This window comes from Ptychodera flava, chromosome 14 (genome assembly GCF_041260155.1).
Source record: "Ptychodera flava strain L36383 chromosome 14, AS_Pfla_20210202, whole genome shotgun sequence".
Lineage (NCBI taxonomy): Eukaryota > Metazoa > Hemichordata > Enteropneusta > Ptychoderidae > Ptychodera > Ptychodera flava.
The window spans coordinates 36742477-36762243 of record NC_091941.1 but is presented as its reverse complement, the minus strand read 5'-3'; the positions used below and the strand labels follow the sequence as shown (position 1 = coordinate 36762243).

The following is a 19767-nucleotide window of genomic DNA, read 5'->3' as shown; positions in this document are numbered from 1 at the left end:
AGTTGATGTACACAGATTGTTACAACTGGACTCAGAGGAATGTTCAACTGGCTTCAAGATGAAACCAATGAAAGGGATATAAGCTTACAGGGAAGAGAAAACAATTTATTTACATAGACAAGACTCTATTATTGAAATTACTATATATGCTTTTGTATGTCAAGTTTATACTCGAGCTACTTATTTTGATACCGTATATTATAAAATTGGAGAAGGGATATATAATAAAAGGTTATCTCCAGTTGTAGTTTTCCTTTGGCGTTTTACTTCTAATGTAATATGTAAATATAATGCAATAAGAACGATGCAAGACAATGAGACAAATACCATTATAAGTGATATTTGGACATGTACTCACAATATAGTGAAAATGAATTCAATATAGTGAAAATGAATTCAACAAACAATGTGCGGACAACTTCATTTCCATTCCATGAACACTGAAGCATCTGGTTTTTAGTCTGAGTCGAAATCTTTGAAGGTTTGGTGTATCCATCCCACAACACCTCGTGACGACTGTGCTGTGAGTGTGAAAACCAAGACACTCCGATGAAGTTTTCTGAGTTCAGATGACGCAGAATACCGGTTATTGTAACTGGTGGCTTCCTTAATTTATTTCCTTGATGAAAGGCGACAAATGAACGACCATTCATTATATTACATAATACGAAACATCGGATTGTTGTTGCTTCCTACAGAAGAAGCTCGTTATGGAAATGAGCAGAGACAAAAATAACCAGCTCTAAACAAAATGACCGTGTTGTGTGCAAGATACGGACATACCATACACATAGCTTGTTGTGACTGAAAAGTGAAACCCTCCGTAACCTTCACAACCTTTGACCCAGGACTTTGACCCCTTTCTCAGCACACGGTGAGGTCATTCTTCGCGGGAGGCCAACCGACATTGCAGATACTACAGCAGATACCACGGCCACACTCAAGATGGCTGCGGTCATAACGCTTGTGAGACAAGGTTTTCTACTCATATTCATCGCGACAGCAGGTATACTTCTACTTTTTTCAAATTTGCTTACCACTTTAGAAGTCTAAAATGAAACGCTTTCAACCATGGAGTCGTGAACGACTTTCGAACAGTAAGCTTATACTTCAGAGTTTGACGGTGTCCTTGACACATGCTCATCATGGAAGTGACACACATTCTCCGGGTGGTACGTTTTCAATGCTGCAATAAGGGTACTTTGCCAGAGAGCGTAGACAAGTACGATGTCGAATCAGCCTGATATAGAACATGAATTGCTATAGACAGAGGTGCTCGTAGAATTGTGGGTCGGAACTGAAGGCCGAAGCCCGAGCCAATATGCACGCAGTTGTGGTACCAGATAGGAAGTTGATATCCACATCAGTGCAACAGAGGATCGGCTTTCGGCCTGACCTATCGGCAACCGGCCTAATACGGTAAAGGTCATTAGTTTCGCTGGCAGATGAGCTTGGTTCGGCTTGCTTTTGACATCATTTGATATGGGCTTGAGGTATCAACAGAAAGTTAATTGGTCAGTGTGTCTGGTGTGTCTTGAATATGTGGGGAGGGGGGAGTCGAATGAAAATTATATTTAAGTATCATGTTTATTAATATAAGCCGTTACTGCTCCGTTATCTCCATCAATTAACATAAATATTGATATAACAATACAAGAAAGCACTATATAAAATAATACGTCATATTGATAAAATAATCATATATGATATATGATATGATATATATATATTTATATAAAGAGAGATTTCATTTGTACTTGAAGTAATGTGTTTATATATATATATATATATATATATATATATATATATATATATATATGTGTGTGTGTGTGTGTGTGTGTGTGTGTGTGTGTGTGTGTGTGTGTTGTGTGTGTGTGTATCACATTTAGCTAGTGTTGCGCGTAAAACAGAGTATTTTGCTCAAATCACTTTTTTGCAAAGATATCATTCAATTTTCATTAATTTGTTTGTCAAGCAGTCACAAGTTGAGTGAGAAAGAGGTGGAAATTTATGCAAAGTTTACTCAAATCACCCGATTTATTAGCTTCTCATTTCTCCCAATTTCAAGATTTCAAAATAATTTAACTCAACTCTTGCAGGGTCGAATTTAATGACATTTTCACAATATGTTCTTAAAATTATATACTGTTTGGTTTGGCAATAAGCTTAAAGGTTTTCCATTTTGAATAAGAGGCGTTTTTATCATGATTTCAATTACATCTTTTTGAATGTCAGTCTTTCAACCACTACCGCATTTTAGTATGAGAATAGAAAATGCAAAGTAAAATGGTCGTTTTTTCATTCACATACTCTTCTTTCAAGTGAAATATTAAATGCGAAAAAATAGTATCAAGTTTTTTAACTTAAATTGATTTTTATCATTAATACCAAAATCTAGACTTTTACCCAAAATATACACGCTTCACCCTTCGAGTAAACTACTGCTACCATACTAAACTTTAGATTCTCTTCTTTTTGAAAATATATAGATGAGGGGGTTTCCTTGTCATCTTAGATGAGAAATATTGGTTAAGTGCAACTCCACCTTAATTACATGCAGGTTTCCGTTTTCTACTATTCCTTCTATTACTTCCATGGAAATCAACCAGCAGAACGGATTTTTCTCCATCTCTTACCTTTTCCTCTTCGCCTAAGAAGTTTGTGCCCTTCTCATAGATGTATGATAAGACAAATTTGCATCTTAATTTGTTCAGAAAAGACAAACTTTCATCGAGCAAAAAAGCAACCTAAGTACAAATAAGTTCCTCAAAATTAGTTCGTAGTTTTCAAGACCCCCCCCCCCCGACATTTCCGACAACGATGGGCGTTGTCCGTAAGTTTCGGTTAACCTTTTATCAAAAGCCACGGTGAATCACGATTTAAAGAAATTTAATGCTTGTGTGTTTTTCTAATAGACTCTCTTTACCCTTGAATGACCTCAGATTTTATAGTTAGTCTCCAAAACGCTATATTCTTATGAAATACAATTTTCTTGAGTAGAGTGAGTGACAGTGGAACTGTAGCGCGGAAATCGCTGTTAATGTTATAGAGTGATCAACCGAAATCACCCACAACACAAGAAATTTTAAGATGCAGGGTTTGCACACGGGTGGTCGAGGGGATCCATGTCTGGCGAAACATGACGACGTGCAGGACAGAACATGCGCAATGATGTGTTTGTATCGGGCACTTACTGTGTGTCTTTCTGCCTTATTTCAAATTATATTGAAGTGAGCAAATTAAATTTTAGGATTCGTACTTAACGGTTCATACCCCGGTTACAGAGTGACCGTATTCATACAAGGGTAGCTAACTCACCTGTTATATGTCACATTCTCCTAGCAACGTTCCGAGGTAACCACGTCACTTTCGAAGGGCAGGTCAAGTTGCAAACATTTCACAGCAAGCCTGTGAGTTCAGAGTTTCGACCCGCAAAGATTTGAGATATTTGTCCAGTGTAGCCAAATTCATAGCTATATGACATTGTTTCGGCATATATTTATTATTTTACATCACAGATGCTGAATGAAACTCTTACGGCGAAATCGTCAGCACAGTTAGTGGCCCGGCACAAACACGACATCAGTGACGTACCGTGTGCATAACACCGCCAAATGACAGGCTCGTTCTTGCACATTCGTCTGCTCATGATGGGTGCTAGTGTTTACAAGCAAAACGGATTGACCTTGTCAATTGACATGTACAGTGTCTCCACTGAACTGTTTTGGGTAATTTATCATATATCCCAGCTTCGTCGTCATCACTTTTGTCGTGTTGTTAAACTTACTGTCATCATTAGAAGATAGTTTAATTTGGTGAAGACTTATTCTGTCTTTACGGACATCAATTTCAACTTTTTCATAAAAATGACTGACAAGGTTTTTGAAGTGATACAAGTCACGTTTTAATGTGTAGTAACTGGATTTTATCATCGATTCCTTTGGCAGCGCACGCCGTCTACTGTCCTGGATATACAGATTACACTGGCGTCCAGCATAACGGGTTTGACTGTCCAAAATTTGACGACAAGAATGACCAAATCTACTGCTGCAAGTTTCCGTACATGACGACAGCGGACAGATATTGCTGTGATTACTACGAGCATCAACGCTACGGGTTCAATTCAACGATCTATGAAAGTGACTATGGTATCGATTACGTTGTCAATGATACTGTTTATGTCCACTCAGAGGGAGAAGCTGTCTCGACTGTTGGTTTCGGGTGAGATTTTACGCTGGAACAGCGACTTTTATTGCAATTTAAATGAACTTCTTTCGTCAATGTCAGAACATTCTTCTGCATTGTTTTAATATCCGGAACTTTCGGACCACGTTGTCATCAAATAATGTTACTCACTCATACATGCCGATAGAGGCGCAAATTTAGCAAAGTACGCTTTCCCGTTGTTGGTAATGGCCGGGTCGCCGGCCCTTATTTTGATGTTTTTGTTTTCATTTACCTAGTGGTCTGTATCATGGTTCTAGTTGTCACCGAAGTTGTCCCTGAGAAAAACAGTACACATACACACAAGCTTGATCCTGTTTGAACGGTTTCATGATCATTATACAGGTTTCCTGTTGAGACAGGGTTCGGTTTAGACAGGTTTCACTGTATCGTGCCAGTCTTTGCTTTGAAGAAAACACGAAAATGTCCCCGGCTCTCTGTTCTATCATCGCGGCTTCCTCAAAATTGCCGAGCACTCATTTGTATTCAGAAATGTGTCAGTTCAACGGGAGAGCATCATGATACAGTAGCGACCTGTTCGACTGAACGGTCACGGTACACCGTGTGATGATAGTGATTGCCATGGCGAAATCGGTGAGACTGAGAATGTTATCGTCAGCAAAGAAGATGTGGATAACCAGCTTCTGCAGCAAAAGAACGGGCAATTATCCTATCTTACATTCAATTGACTATTGATTGACATTAACTAATTACCATGATATTTTTTCTCCTCAGAGTGCCCGCAATACTTGGACTAGCATTGGGAGGTCTTTTCCTGATCGTTGTTATCGTAGTCGTCGTTGCGATGTTCATCTGTTTTTACATGTCCGACACACGACGAAACGACACCAGACCAATTATACGTAAGTTGACCCAACAAAGCCAGTCGCCTTTTGCTCATCAGTAACTTCAGAATCTCCAAAATTATAATGGTAATGATATTAAATCATAGCTCCCTTAAAAGGTATAAATATATCTCTCAAAAACGTTTGTAGCATCTTGCAAACGGTGATGGATTAGACAAATCGATCACTGTGTCCATTTTCCCAAATATAACAAAAACACTACTTCCCATTATGATAAGTAACGGTAACCGTATTGAATAATCAAAACATTCTCCAGGCTGACAGTTATCACATGATGTGAAAACTATGGAAAATGCCCTATTTACTAATTAGAGACGCGTAAAAGCAGCTTACTAACATATACAATGAGCATACATAATTGAATACATTATTCAATTGATTGCAAGGAGGTAAAGACGTTGATCATCTCCCTTGCCCAACAACATAAGGTCACGGCCGTGTCTAGACTTAACCAACCATCCCAACATCGGTGCTATAGCTAAAGCCCATAATTTCTAAATAGTATTTGTCAGTGTCAAATCATCTGCATGAGGTGTTCTCTGTTTTCTTGAATATTTAGACTACCAAGCCGTCCAGCAAATGACAGCGGTACCATACACTACAAACTCTGACGTCATCAATCCTTCGACCAATCAGCTACCCCCAGCTCAAGCACAAGGAGTGGCCTATCAACATCCAGATTCAGCACACTACACAACGCAACAGCCAGTGGTATCTCAGAATGATATACCGACGAATAGTGTCTGATGCCGGCCCCTTAAGTTTATGTACACAGTTGTTTTAAAGATAATATTTACGTCACTTCTAGATTAAACACTTTACGAACCTGTGTACAGAGGTCATGAACTTTCACCATAATATCTTTCTAGTGTTAATGTTGAGTATTAAATACATAAAGTTGTTGGACTACCATCTTACTTTGATACGTAATATTAATATATATTATACAAGTTTTATGTTCTTCTTAAATTATGTTTAAATACACAGTATCTGCTTGTAAAACAACTCTCTGTTATGGTCTGCTTGAATTTAGTTGTCAAGAAATAATGATGGACATCGTCCACACAGGGTGTATTGACGTGATGCACAGTAGGCATATGATGTTTTGTTACAACGAAGAAATGTATTTTACAAGAAGACAAAACCTCTGGAAAATATATGAAAATTACAGGTTATTGAGCTTTACTCTTTCGATACAAGAAATAAACGACATCAATTTAAGACATCACAAATCTTCTCTCTGTTTTGTCGTGGCGCTCCTCATCGCTGCAGTTATGTTCGACGACAGGCAACACATGTACTTTCAGCATGGTCTTCTAGTTAAGGTAGTGACTGTCCTGATAAATTATGTTAGCTCACATCAAATCATTGCCTTGCTCAGCCTAATTTCTTGTCCACATAAGTTGCTGTTAGTTTACTGTCACATAATTCTGGTGCAGTCGATGCCATCCTTCCAGAAAGTAGCGGTACATAATACTTGATGATTGGGGAAGGGGGCGAATGAAAGATATACTGACAGACATAGAAAGGCAGATGTAGAAACAGTGGCAGTGAGACACAGAGATATTTACAGACAAGATTAGAAGATAGAAGCATTCATATAGTGTAGCGACAAGGACAGAGAGGGGGACAGGGAGGTAGAAACGGGTCGCCGCGGGACCGTTGTAAGGTAGACACAATATTATTACACTTCTCTATGTTAAGTAGCCGCAGATTGTATCACTATTAGGTTCCTGTCGAAATCAAGAATCGTCGGACGTGATTTGTCTTTGTATCACTTGCATAAACTTGCTCTGGTAGCCGAAAAGATCCATCGACGTGACCTCGACATTACAGACATACCACGATGAAACTACCTCGTCAGTTACATTTGTCGGTCAAATGTTTTATTTGTTGCTTCCCTGAGCGAAACAAGTTTCAGTTGTTTCTCTAAATTTGTAACCATGAGTTGTATATTCACTTACTCTGTAGTCGATATATTTGCTCAAAACGATTTACACTTGTCGACGATCAAAAGTTATGTATATCTTTTATGTTTGTATTACAACAGACCAATCGTCGAAACATGGCAATATCCAAGTCGAACAATTGGGGGCGCTCGTCCACTGGGCGCTCTTCTCTGTCACGTGCTTCTCTGTAGAGTTCTATCATGTCTGTGACGCTTGATGAGTGTTCATTATTTCTTTCCTTTTTGTAAAATTACAGCTATTCATTCTACCACATAAATCATGTTGAAATCCTCAGTTTTGATTTTTTGAAGACAGCCTCAATTATTACAATATCTATGTTATTATTGATAACCGAACTAGACTGAAGTCTGCAGTAGAATTTGTAGTCGACAATAAAAATAATATAGACAATGTGTTGTTTTCAAGGCTAATAGCAAAAGGTTTGTATTCCAACACAGCTTAAGGGAAAGGAGATATACAACAAGGATAATGTGAACATAATCAAAGGTTAGAGATATGCTCCCTTTAATGTACAAATACTCTGCTAACTTAGTACACAGTAGCATTTTTTTCACATGACGTCTGAGTACACGAAAGTTCATTAACTTGCAATTGATATGACGGTCATTTCTTGAGTGTGTACATGGGCTTGGGCGCATATCAAACGAATTCAAGAGATCTGTGTCTGGATTTGCGTTTTGAACAAAATTTTGCGTTACCTGAGGCAGGTTTCGAAACGTTTCCATGCCGCTCTTTTGGAAATCTTAAGATTTAATTCCTCGCCTTTCACGCTCTTTCACGGTTAAATCTGCCTGCACAAGTTTTTATTCCAAAGCTGCCATGTTCCTGTATTAGCTACAAAGAGGGAGAGAGAGAGCACCACCGGTAGTGGCTTTTGTGATGTTGTCACCGTAACACCCTGTTCTCGATTAAATTTGATTCCGATATGTCGAATTACAGTTGTGATATTTTATTGCGAACGTTATGTGCAAATTATTTAAATAAAATTCTCTTCGAAAAATAGCCAAGGACAAGTGTAAGTGTATACTATTTTTGAAGGTTTAGGACCCAATAAAGTAGAGTGATCGACCTTGAGCCGTAGCACGACTTGAGAGCTGAGACTTTCAAAGACTATAAGCTCACACTTGTTAGAGAATTACGTCCCTTCATACCGTTATTTAAAGCCTTCGTGTGCCCTAAAGGCGTTTTTCAATGTTTAATAACAAAAAAGTAAACAACACAAAACCCAACTGTACTGTCCTCTTGGCTACGATGTGTTGCCCTGGTAACAAGCCTTTCAGAGAAAGGCATCACAATTTTCGCCACCGGATCTGAATATAGCAATTCTTCTAGCCTCGCAGTTCACGCTGGTCAAGTTAGTTTAGAGTTGAGATTCGGACGCTTATTACCCCTTCTTCCCAGGTTTCTCTAAAAATGGACACGAAAATTTTGTTGTTCGGCTGCCTGCTCTGTCTTCTAGTGACAGGTAAGGTATTCAACAAGAAAGATGGCGTCATAGAGACTGGTCAGTGGTAAATTAAATGGTAATTTCGCCTGTTACCTATAAATTTTACCCATAAACCGAATTATTTGTCCGCGTGCATGTGAGTGTTTCTTGTCCTGTTTATCTCTATTTGTTAATAATTGGTAAACTATTTTTTCTATAAATGCAGGGACTGCTGCGAGAACGGTTTCAAAACTATGTAACTATGGGTAGTATTTTTCCGTCACGGTTCAAATTTATTTACATCGCTATATTCAGAAAAGCTGTCTTCATTCGACAGGATATCATGCATGGAAGCACATGCAGATGTTCCTAAATCTGGCAACCTCCTAAAACTACATATTGCCATATTGTATTTGCGGCTACTTATGCCTCCAACTCGTTTCACTGGACCAATTCAATGTTAAAGTTCAGCGCAACATTGGAAAGGATAGCTTTCAATCGTTTTTTAAAATGTTTCTTGATGTATGAATCATGTCTTTGCATTATCACATGTAAGCAAAGATTCCAGGCAGTTTCCAGGCGGAAAGTAAATAACTGTAACTTGTGCTCTGTGTTCAGTTATCTTTTTTATCTGTGTGGAAAGTACAGTATCTTGGTCTTCCCCCAAAGTCATGTCGACATACGTAGTATTGAACGATACAGCGTAGTCACAGTGTCCAATGTTATTGTAGACAACTGAATTTTAGTCCGCAACAACAATGAATTGTGTAGGCAAGTTTCTTTTGTATTTTAACAGATACTTTATTAGAAAGAAGAGTAATAACAAGTGTGTGCTTGACAAAACAAAGATTAGTAATCATTAGTAATCAAAGATCAGTGTCCCCCGAATATATGATAACAATTTTTAATGAATTTCAGTCCAAGTCCAAGGCGAGTTCTGCGGCTACAAGGGTGATGACGATGAAATGGTCGGATTCTCCTGCCCGACTAGTGTCGACGATTCTGACGAAACTCTGTGTTGCGGAAACTCAATATTCCAATACTGCTGTAACTACGACACTTGGCTACACCACGGTTACAATAGCAGCGAGAATGACTGGGCAAGTAAGGCTAGTGATGCTTTAGGAATCGGGTAGGTAGAAGTGAAAGTTATGAACCTCGAGCATGAGCGATTTTTTTTGAAACGTGAAGCACAAGTCATCACCCGTGTAAATATAAAGATCACAAGTGTTGCATATTTACAAAAATGGGGTTTTGGCGGAGGGCGAGGTATAGCACTCTCGGTAACAGACACCGAATCAAGTATTCGGTGATGGCATACTAACTATACGCAACGATATTGATGTGCCATGTCAATCAAATACTGTTCTTGCGAATGGACATGGTATTAATGAAGTAAGATATGCAAATACGAAGGTATACGATTTACAAGAAAAATCTCAGTTGACTAACTGTTCTTATTTTCCCGGCCTCAGCAAATGCTAAGTCATCATTACCCTTTAACTAACTCTCTGCAGCCCCTTTCATATAACTGTGCTATATGTGTATGTCCACCAAGACAGCAAAAAGCTACATAACAGTGACTCAGGTCTGTAAACACTGCTACAAAGACATTGATGTATGCTGTACGTTGCAAACAGGCGCTGTGTGCCAGGTTCTTAATTTCATGTATCAGCATTTGTTTGACATGACAGGAAACTGTCCTGTGTAGGTGATAGTGTCTGAGCTTTTACCAAGCCTTTCAAATATGCAAATACGTATTGTTAGAAAACAACAGTTATTTCTGAAAATGTTAAACCAAGGAATTGTATGAATTCAACCTCTGTAACAGGTATTTTCCGAAATAACAGCTGTTTTCTAACTATGCACTTTGTATGAAGAATGTATGATGGTTAAATAATAAAAGCTTTCACTATTAAATCCCGTTATTCCGTAGACACTATTTTAATGGTAATGCTGACTTGATTCATGCTGTTATTGAGTTATAATTCCATTACAGGGTTAGCGTGTTTCTGGGCATAGTCTTTGGCGTCGTTGGGCTAATCGTCCTCATTGTCATTTGTACCTGTGTTTGTTGCTGCTGTGGCTGTGGCTGTGGCAACAAAAGTAACACGAACACCACCACCGTCATCCGTGAGTAAAACTTTATTTGAACTGTTCAAGAACTATAAACTATAAAGGGGGAATTTTAGAGGCACAAAACAGGTACAAAAGAAACCTTATACGACGTCAGATTTTATTGGACAACTTCAGATGAGAGGGGCCGGGTGTCGTCTTATTTGTGAAACTCATGTGAAAACTGGATTTCCTTTACTAAGTCCGACCATGTCTTAGAATAAACGTCGACCGGTCAGCATAGTTTGACATTTGCACTGCCTGCCAATGCTTCGAAAAGTCGGTGTTGTGAAACAGGTTTTACACTACACGCCTTTGTGAATGAAAATAATGTTAGGATAAGGTAAAAACTTTGACTTATGACGACCCTCTTTGATTTCAAAGTGCTGTCGATATCCCGCTATGCAAACCAAACACAAACAAAGTATATTGGAATTTTGCTATCAAGACGTTTTCTAAAACACCGGCTCAATTTTCTTTTCGTAGGGGAGACACTAGCCCAGCCACCATCGCGACCAATGGCGACTCTGTGACAGCCTTTTCAGCTTCACACCTCGACATCTTGGTAGGACCACAGCAAGAAATCAATCTGTCACATCTAATCTGTCATATCTCAGACAATTATCTGTCTCAGGTCACATGGTACGAGATCAGCTTTTACTTTCGGGCTTCCCGATATTATGATCGGTTCGCAAGCGAGATGAAGACGGTAAATTGCTCGGAAAGTGTGCGGAAGAAAACATGTCGCGGGACAAATCATTTCAATTGTAACTTTCTAAATGTCTGTTTGAGATTGGTAATATTTTTCAGTTCTTCACCCGTTTCCCAGGTCGTATCAATATACTAGTAGGCCTAATATAAGCTGGCGCTTAAGGTAGCATGTGCCTCGAAAGTGAAAGCCTTAAACTTTTGCTCAATCTTTCCTCAATGAATCTTTTAACCATTCTCTTTCAAAATCAAGAATAAAAATCGGGGGTCACAATGAAAATTTTGATACTAGAGACACAGATTACCCAAGATTTACCGATATTTGAAATTCAAACTGGCCGCCATCCCTGTGTTAACTCTATGGAGAAAAATAAAATGTTCGATTTTCGAAAAACTAAGACTGTGAAACTTTTTTCTAATACACCAAGCGCTTTAAAACGAAGCCCCACATCAGAAAAGCATTGTAAAAGTTTGAGAGTCTAAATATCTGTCCCCGAGGCACATTCTACCTTAAATATTAGATCCAGAGAAGTGATCACGATTGTGTATGGTGAATTTTGAATTGAGTAGATCATGCTTGTTTTCCATCATTACGTTTGTAGGTGCAGCAATTATTCTGAATCCTGCTATCTGAGTTCGCTCTATTTGAGTCAAAAAGCTAACACGATTGGAACTAATTTTGAATAATAGGATGGTGAAACAATGCCGATTTAATCTACAGATATAATCTCATCTGCTTTTCTTTTTACATTACACTTTTTTATGAGTACTCTGCTATATTACAACATTCAGCTATATGACACCTAACACTTTTGAGAAATTTGAAAAATATGAAGATCCAATTATCCCGTATTATTTCCAATCGTGTTAGTTAAATTATTTCTGTAGTGTATTGTACAAATTAAAGCATACAAAGTTATGTGTTGCATACCTCGAGCATATACATTATTTTGCACATCTGTGAAAGAATTGTACATTATAATAATCAAGATTACATACTTTGAGCTGTATTTTTGTGTTTTCCTATGTAACAAAGTATGTTAACGAGATCGATACGTATTGAAATTGTGCATTAATCACTGCTATTAAAATGAGAAAGAAGAAAGCCAGAAACATTTAATTTATGTGCTAGCGTGAGAAATTGTAACCATACTAGATACCACAAGCATTATTATCTCTGAACTTAGTACACTGTGCCGTGCATTGAAACAAAGTGATTATAACAAAGTTTAACAGTGACGTTCAGTTTGTTATGAATTTGACCATGGTATGGTTATTTCTTCAAGACTGAAGTGCGAACGTTTTGTTGCAATGTTGATATGAAAGTGGTCATTCTTCCTTATATTGTAATTCATCATTATGCCAGAACTATTGATTTCAATATCGTTGTCTGTATCACGTGGTATGAAATGTATTTTCACGATTTGATGGACAATTTATGACGTCGTTTCATAGCAAAGAAATACAAAAAGGATGTCCAGATTCACGATAAGTTCACTGTCAGTGACAAAATGTTGCGTTTTATCACTCATATTCCAGGACATGGGTTATTTTTACGACATGACATTGCCTGTCATTAAAAAACAGGCATCAATTCCCACTGCACGAAACACGACAAGATGTTTCCAAATGTGTTGTACTATTCGATTGTCATTACAATCATAATGATGACTGCAATATTCGATCTGTAGGTAATACACCATCAATAACGTATGCAAAACAGACTATTTCGGCAAGACATGCAACTTTAGGAAGACCACTGGCGCAGAACGTATTGGTTTTATAGACTTGACCTATCGATCTGTTGACGACATCTCGTTCCTTACACATTGTTCGCGTCTCTTCAGCAACCAATAGTACATGCAAGTTTACGAGGAATATGTTCACGTGCAAGTTGGGTCTGGCAACAATGCATTGCATCATTCACGGACGCGCTTTGAATTTAACATCATATGACATAAACTCACTTTGGCGTATTGTAGCGGTGACTTATAGTAAAAGTATCCCCATGTTTATATGTAATTTGCGAATCTCTGTCAAGTTTTTGCATGCAAATAGTTACGAGACCGTGTCTGCAAACGTTAAACTTTGCTCTTATGGAATTGAGAAAACGTTCCATTACGACGAGGACGCGGGCCCACCTGTACTACCCTTGCCTCCGATGCCTACAAAAATGTATCGGGCAGTTTAATTCGATACTTTATCACTTGTTGTTCTCATTGAGCTCAGACGTCTATTAAGGTGCCAGACTTAGCTTCGATTCCCTCTTCTATTCAGTGTGACTTACAAAGAAACTTCATGGTTGACAGCGATCGCCATAGCAACCTTTGTCTAACCGGGCACTGCGTCATTGCACTCTCGGACCTGGCTACTGCGCCATTTTAAACGCGGTACGCATCATGGCTGACGCAGCTACCAAGTTAGGATTGGCCGCACTAACACTGCTTCTGTCACTAAACGGTAAGGAAACCTGCGGATTTACATTATAATCTCACCACGAGAAGTAAGTGAACGCTTAGTTTGCCCCGTTGAAATCAGCTACTCCCTTCAGGTAAGCGCTGGACCGCCATGTTGACGTTATGTATTCGGTATGTTCGACCCTAGTTTAAAGTGATGGGGACCAAGTTTTGTGACGGGAACTTGCTCAACGTTATTCAGAAGCATGAAACGATAAATACAGTTACATTCACAAAATCCTCCGAGGGACAGAGTAACTTACAAAGTTTGTACCAGCCTGGTTTTTCCTAAGCAAGGCCCGGATTAGTGGTTACATAAGATTTCGAAAGTTCGAATACCTAGCAGATTGATTTCTTTCTATAGAATACATTGTGACGTCACGTATGGCGCAACAACTCGAACCTCCTTATTGAGCATTGGAAGAAACCGTATCAAAGTAAATGTGTGTACTTCTTATAAACCCGTAACCGCCACTTTACGAGACGTAGTAGCATATTTTCCAGGTAAACTCATACAGGTACACCCCGTCAGACAGCTACATTTTTAAACACTTTCGTTTTACCATAGAGGTAGTGTGCGTCTTCCATGCTTACGCAGGACAAACATGTAAACGTTAAAACTCCGAGTATTTCTTTCACTACTTCAATTCATTACAATTATTCTGACCTTAGAGTGTTTTCAGTTTTAAAATCTCGGCCAAGGTCTCCAAGGCATGACGCACTCTTTATTGAAATTCCAGCCTGAGTGGCCGAAGTGGGCAAGGAGAACTCGTGTTCACGGTTCAAAGCATATAGGGGCCTACACCCGTGGCGAAAACGAAAACACTTTACACGGGTATCAAGAGTGCGAACGGTTCTGTGTACATTTTAATCCGACCATGTATGCTTCGTAACCAGGGTATGAAAGGTCGAAAAGGTTACACATATCCACTTTGTTGCAAAACAGTTCTTATTAATATTCTTTGAACAATAAATCATCGGTCTACTGACAAATGACACATAGTTATAACAATTACAGTAGAGTATGACGGTCAGTCTGTAAATACAGACCACTTCGATTTCGTCACTCTTACGTTTTTCAATTACCATTAGAGACTACCGTATTGATTCGGTAGGAACAGTTCTGAAATATAGTGATAGCTTGCGGGCGTAAATGTATCGAAAACATGCCCCTCTCCCGGTGTGACTTTCGTGCAACAGACTAGAGGCATAAAGACATTGAACTCCATTTTCTTTTCAGAAATGTTTCCTCATTCTGCTTGCTCTACTCGCCTGAAACATGACAAGGATCACGTTAATCATAAAGGTCTCGTTCACTAGCTCCATGATTTGAGGAAACACCTGGTATTTTAGCAATGCTATACCTTTTTGTTGACAATGAATAAACATCCCGTTGGTTGACTATCACTCATGGGCGTAGTTTAATTGTTGTCGCTATATTGTTTTCCAGTAGTTAAATTGTCTCTCTCGTTTGAGATTTACTCATCAGGTATTCGGATGGTGTCCTTGCTAACTATTTCAGTGCATCTATTTATTTACTTCCCGCCTTTCAGCAGTCAACAAGGCAAACAATAGGCTTTCACTGTGCGTCTTTTACTGTGCACTTGGTCAATCGATCGGCGAATAGATGTGGCCTGCACAGTCATTGTTGCACAATCTACTTACGCAATTGCGTCTGTACTGTTACATGTAATCGCAACTTTAATGAGCAAAATCGAGGCAATTTTTTTTTAGGAAAATGATAGGACTCAGCAAAATTTGTGTCATGAACGAGCTACTTCATAATACTCACCTTGCGCTTTAGTGTTTTTGATCATTGTTCGTTCAGTATTTGAATATTTAACTTGAAGCGTTTACTCAATTCAGGTCTGATAAAACCGATATCAAAGCTAATGGATAAACACTGTGAGCAGAAAAGTCACGCCGATTCGGTGGAAATTATAAATTTTAATTTTTTTATGAAGCTATTTGAAACGATGGGATGCCATTACTTGCATTCGTCGTGTTGCATTCTGTGCATTTGTTATGTTCTATTCTTTTCACTACACGGATATTTTACGGAATCATTGAATGGTTTTCCAAAAACTGACAACTGCTGAACTTAACGGCTGTGATTTCATTTAGACGAAAATCTGATCGTATGTCCGAGCATTGTGTCAGTTGAATGATACAAGTGTCCCTGTAATTTCAGGAATAAAGTGTGACTATTGCTATGGCAACGGTATAACTTGTCCAGGATGGTTTCAAGATTACACGAAGTCTTACTGTTGCGGAAGTGGGGCTTCCCAATACTGTTGTGACCACTCCGAGTACTACGGTTCACTATCGTAAGTCATCGAGATGCTCATGCCTCATTGTCTTTCAAAAAAGGTGTATGACGCTACAGCTAAGGCCAGCAATATATTGTGGGTTATTATAGAAGGATATGATTATATGTTAAAAAGTGTTTACGGCCCTGCAGGGTAGATTTTCCTTCTCTTATATTGCGCCATATCTTTGGAGAGTGTTTAAAATTTAAAACCCTGTACACTGCAATATAGATATTTCTTTGACTAATATTAAATAGCACGTGTGTATGAAAAGTCTGCACAGAAAACGTTTTCGGAATCAACCTATTAATTTTTTTACTAAGAATCGGTGTTTTTTCGCATTTTTCTAACAAACTACAGAGGCGGAGTGATTGCTGGAATCGTGATCGGAGTTCTCATTTTCATCACTGTTGTCGTCGCGTCGATCATTGGATGTGTCTGCTTCTGCTCCCAAGCAAATAGGAGACCCACCACTAGAGTTATCCGTAAGTTATATCGCTCTGTGCACGGAGAAAACATCACGTCGGTTGACAGAGGCATGGAAAATAAATTAATCACAAATAAATAAAAACTGGCAAAACGGGTGCAAAATAGTGAAGAAACTAATTTGTTGTCGTGTTTAAGCAATTCAAAATCGAAGTTTAAATTGCATCCTCCCATAAATTGTAATGCACGTTTTCTGCAGTACCTGTGATTTGTCATCAAGCAAAGATGTCTTTATTTTGCAATTCCGAGGCCAAATGATTCTTAAACAAGTAATGCATCTGCTACATTGTGTACTAGCAATCATTAACGTTGATAATCTTGATTTTGTTTTCTTTCTAGAGGGAAATGCATTAATATGGCCTATCAAACGTGTCACAGGTTTATCATTTACAGCTGCTGTAACTGCACAGAGCTAAATACGTGGTTTTCTTCCAATTCACAGACAACCAGGTGGTTCCAACAGCTGGAGTGACAGTGGTGTCCCATAACCAGAGTATGATGCCTGGGTATGGTGGCTATGGTTACGGAAACCAACAACAGAGTGTAATGCTCGTTTAGCAGGTGTTGTGACGTCAGCTATAATTACAGTACGCAAACACATTATCCAAGGAAGAGTAATCTACTTCAGCGAAGCGTCTTCTCATCTTATCCAACCGTAATGATCAGACTCTTTCAACGCTAAGAAGAAAAATGTACATATATTTTATATAGAGAATGTGAAATACTTGTCTGTCAAAGTTTGTTCACCTTGATACGCCCTATTGCAAGTATTATGTATAGCAAAAAACTTTCATGTGTAGACTTCATTTAAGACAGTGGCTCGTTTATAGTGTGAAATACAATAACGTCTTTTTAGTATGTAATTTTGAGGGTTCTTTGGTAATTTCATATTACGCAATATTGATGTTTATTTGACTTCCAGTTCATTTATTCATCTCATCGTATACCAGTTTCGCAGTCTGCCGTTCCACAATCTATTGAGCTGTTTCTCGCTTTCCTACTCTGTCATGTTCACGATTTTTTTTTCAGTTTATGTATAGGGTGTACATACGTCTGCAGGAAAGTCACTAAGTGTACATGTATGCAGACTACACTTTTACAAAGAATCAAAATCCGTCCTAAGTGTATAGTTTTTATCTTCCGGTTTCGTTGACATTCATTAACTTTAAAATCCCTTCACAAATCACATGCCATTACTTGCATTACTTCAAAAAGATCACTTCACAAATGCCCAATTGTTAACAGTAGTTTTCACGGTATAAATTGGTTTTTGCTGTGAAGTGGGTGCGTGAATGGGTTGGTAATGCTTGTGGTTAGTTTGAGGGCGCCAAACCAACTTTTTCAAAGGAGTGTTACGGTATCCATGTGTATCATTCACGGGAATTTTCCTTGTCCTCTTTTCCATACTTCAAGGCTGCTTCGAGTCATTCGACTGGTATATTTAATTAACATCATTTGCTAAATGCAAGCAAAGTTCTTGTAATTGTTGTCATGACGTACCCACCGATTTTGGTGTCACAAATGTAAAAGCTACGCCTCCCATGCATATGCTGTGGAAACACTACGGGCATTAAAAAGTGGCAGTGAACTTTGACCTTCAGAGACGGACTTAATATCACAAGTCATTCTTTATTTACTATACTTACCCAGTGCTTTAATCATGAAGAGTGTGAAGTATTACATGAGAGCTTTAACTGTGTGCTAACAAATTTTGTCGTTATTACACTGACCAAGAATATAAAATAACTTCCACCTTATCGTTACATTGAGATGTCACAATCTGCAAAGCGGCAGCTCCAGCATTTACTGTCCATTGCAATTGACATCTCACACAGATTCAAAGTTACAATGATATTGAGATGAGCACCTTGATTCACGTTGTACAGTTTTGACCATTGATTTATTTCTCAATAATATGCATCAAGGATGTTTTAACACATTTCAGAGATTTTGTACATCCTTGTTTCTATTTCTATTTTACAATTTGAAGGCAAGTTATGTTGCAATGTATAAAACTACTTTTTAACAAAATATCAAGTATTGTCGTTTTTACCTCACCTTTGGGCTGTATATCCATATCAAGTCTCTGGGATGCCCTTCCAAGCAGGTAATGGTAGAATAGAAAAATCATGAAGTTGTAAGACGTCGATTCCTTTTTGTTTGAATATTGAAGTAACTTTTCCAATACGTAGCTATAGATATATAGCTTATGTCAAATAATTTCACACTCAGTATGTCTAAGATGAGCATCATAGATAACTGAATATTTTGGGACGTAAGTTACGATAACCTATAGTTATTTATTTTCACGGTTATAAAAATGTAATCCTTAATGATAAATACCCGGGTAAAGTACACTAAACGTTATGGAGTTCTCCATAGATGTATCGATCATTCAAATACACGTATTATTGAAACATATGTGGCGTGTAAATTTGCACTTTGCAAATTTTAACGAACGTTTTGAAGACGTTGGTTAGGTTCCATGTATACCTAAAGAGAAAATCGATCCAAACGTCAACTATCATTGCGCACAGAGCGTTTGGGATTTGCACTGTGACGATACACGGCTGAACGACACGGTTGACTACATACGTCACAATGTGGCATTTACTACTTTTTAACCTGGTCCAGATTTTCAGAAATACGACAAAAGTCGAAGACGTATACAATATTATATTGTGACTGACTTTCACTTTCGCAGAATAACATGGCAATTGATGATCGCCCTTATATGATGACCTATTATATTTACTTCCTGCAAAGCTTTGGATAATGATCACACTATCTTAAACATTTCAAACTGGGAATTATAGGAAGGCAATATCCAACTTAAAACCGGTCTCAGAAATCAACCGGGATAACATTTGAAGTCATCGACTTTGAAGTCATGGTTGATTTTAAGCAATTCTTGTTGTAATCACCTGGTCAATAGCGAAAGTGCCACGGTTCATGAGAGATTGAAGCATGCTGTGAAAGGTTTGGTGTCCTAACGTGTCGAAAAGGGTAAAAAATCTACGATGACCTCTGATATGGCCGAGTTTTATTTTCTGGGGTTCAGGGAATGGCGGTCAGGGGTAGATATTTCGGGGACCTACTGTGCTCCTAAGCGCATAATTTTACAACAACCGACTTGGTTTTGAATACTCCAACTATTCCTCAATCCAAAACTGGGGAAATGTTTAGAATCGACAAGCTTCGTGCATA

The 19767-nt window shown here is 38.4% G+C and overlaps 2 protein-coding genes across 2 annotated transcripts; both read left to right on the top strand.

Moving 5' to 3' along the window:
* The first annotated feature begins 702 nt into the window (after nt 1-702).
* On the top strand, nt 703-6322 carry LOC139150345 (uncharacterized). Its single transcript, XM_070722644.1, has 4 exons — nt 703-1006; nt 3948-4221; nt 4960-5087; nt 5650-6322. The coding sequence occupies exons 1-4, from the start codon at nt 946-948 to the stop codon at nt 5835-5837; spliced, it is 651 nt and encodes a 216-aa protein (XP_070578745.1). The 5' UTR covers nt 703-945; the 3' UTR covers nt 5838-6322.
* Nucleotides 6323-13615: 7293 nt separating this feature from the next.
* Nucleotides 13616-18591, top strand: LOC139150338 (protein shisa-4-like). Its single transcript, XM_070722639.1, has 4 exons — nt 13616-13769; nt 15957-16092; nt 16435-16559; nt 17003-18591. Exons 1-4 carry the CDS (start codon nt 13709-13711, stop codon nt 17116-17118), a joined length of 438 nt encoding a protein of 145 aa, XP_070578740.1. The 5' UTR covers nt 13616-13708; the 3' UTR covers nt 17119-18591.
* The last annotated feature ends 1176 nt before the right edge of the window (nt 18592-19767 follow it).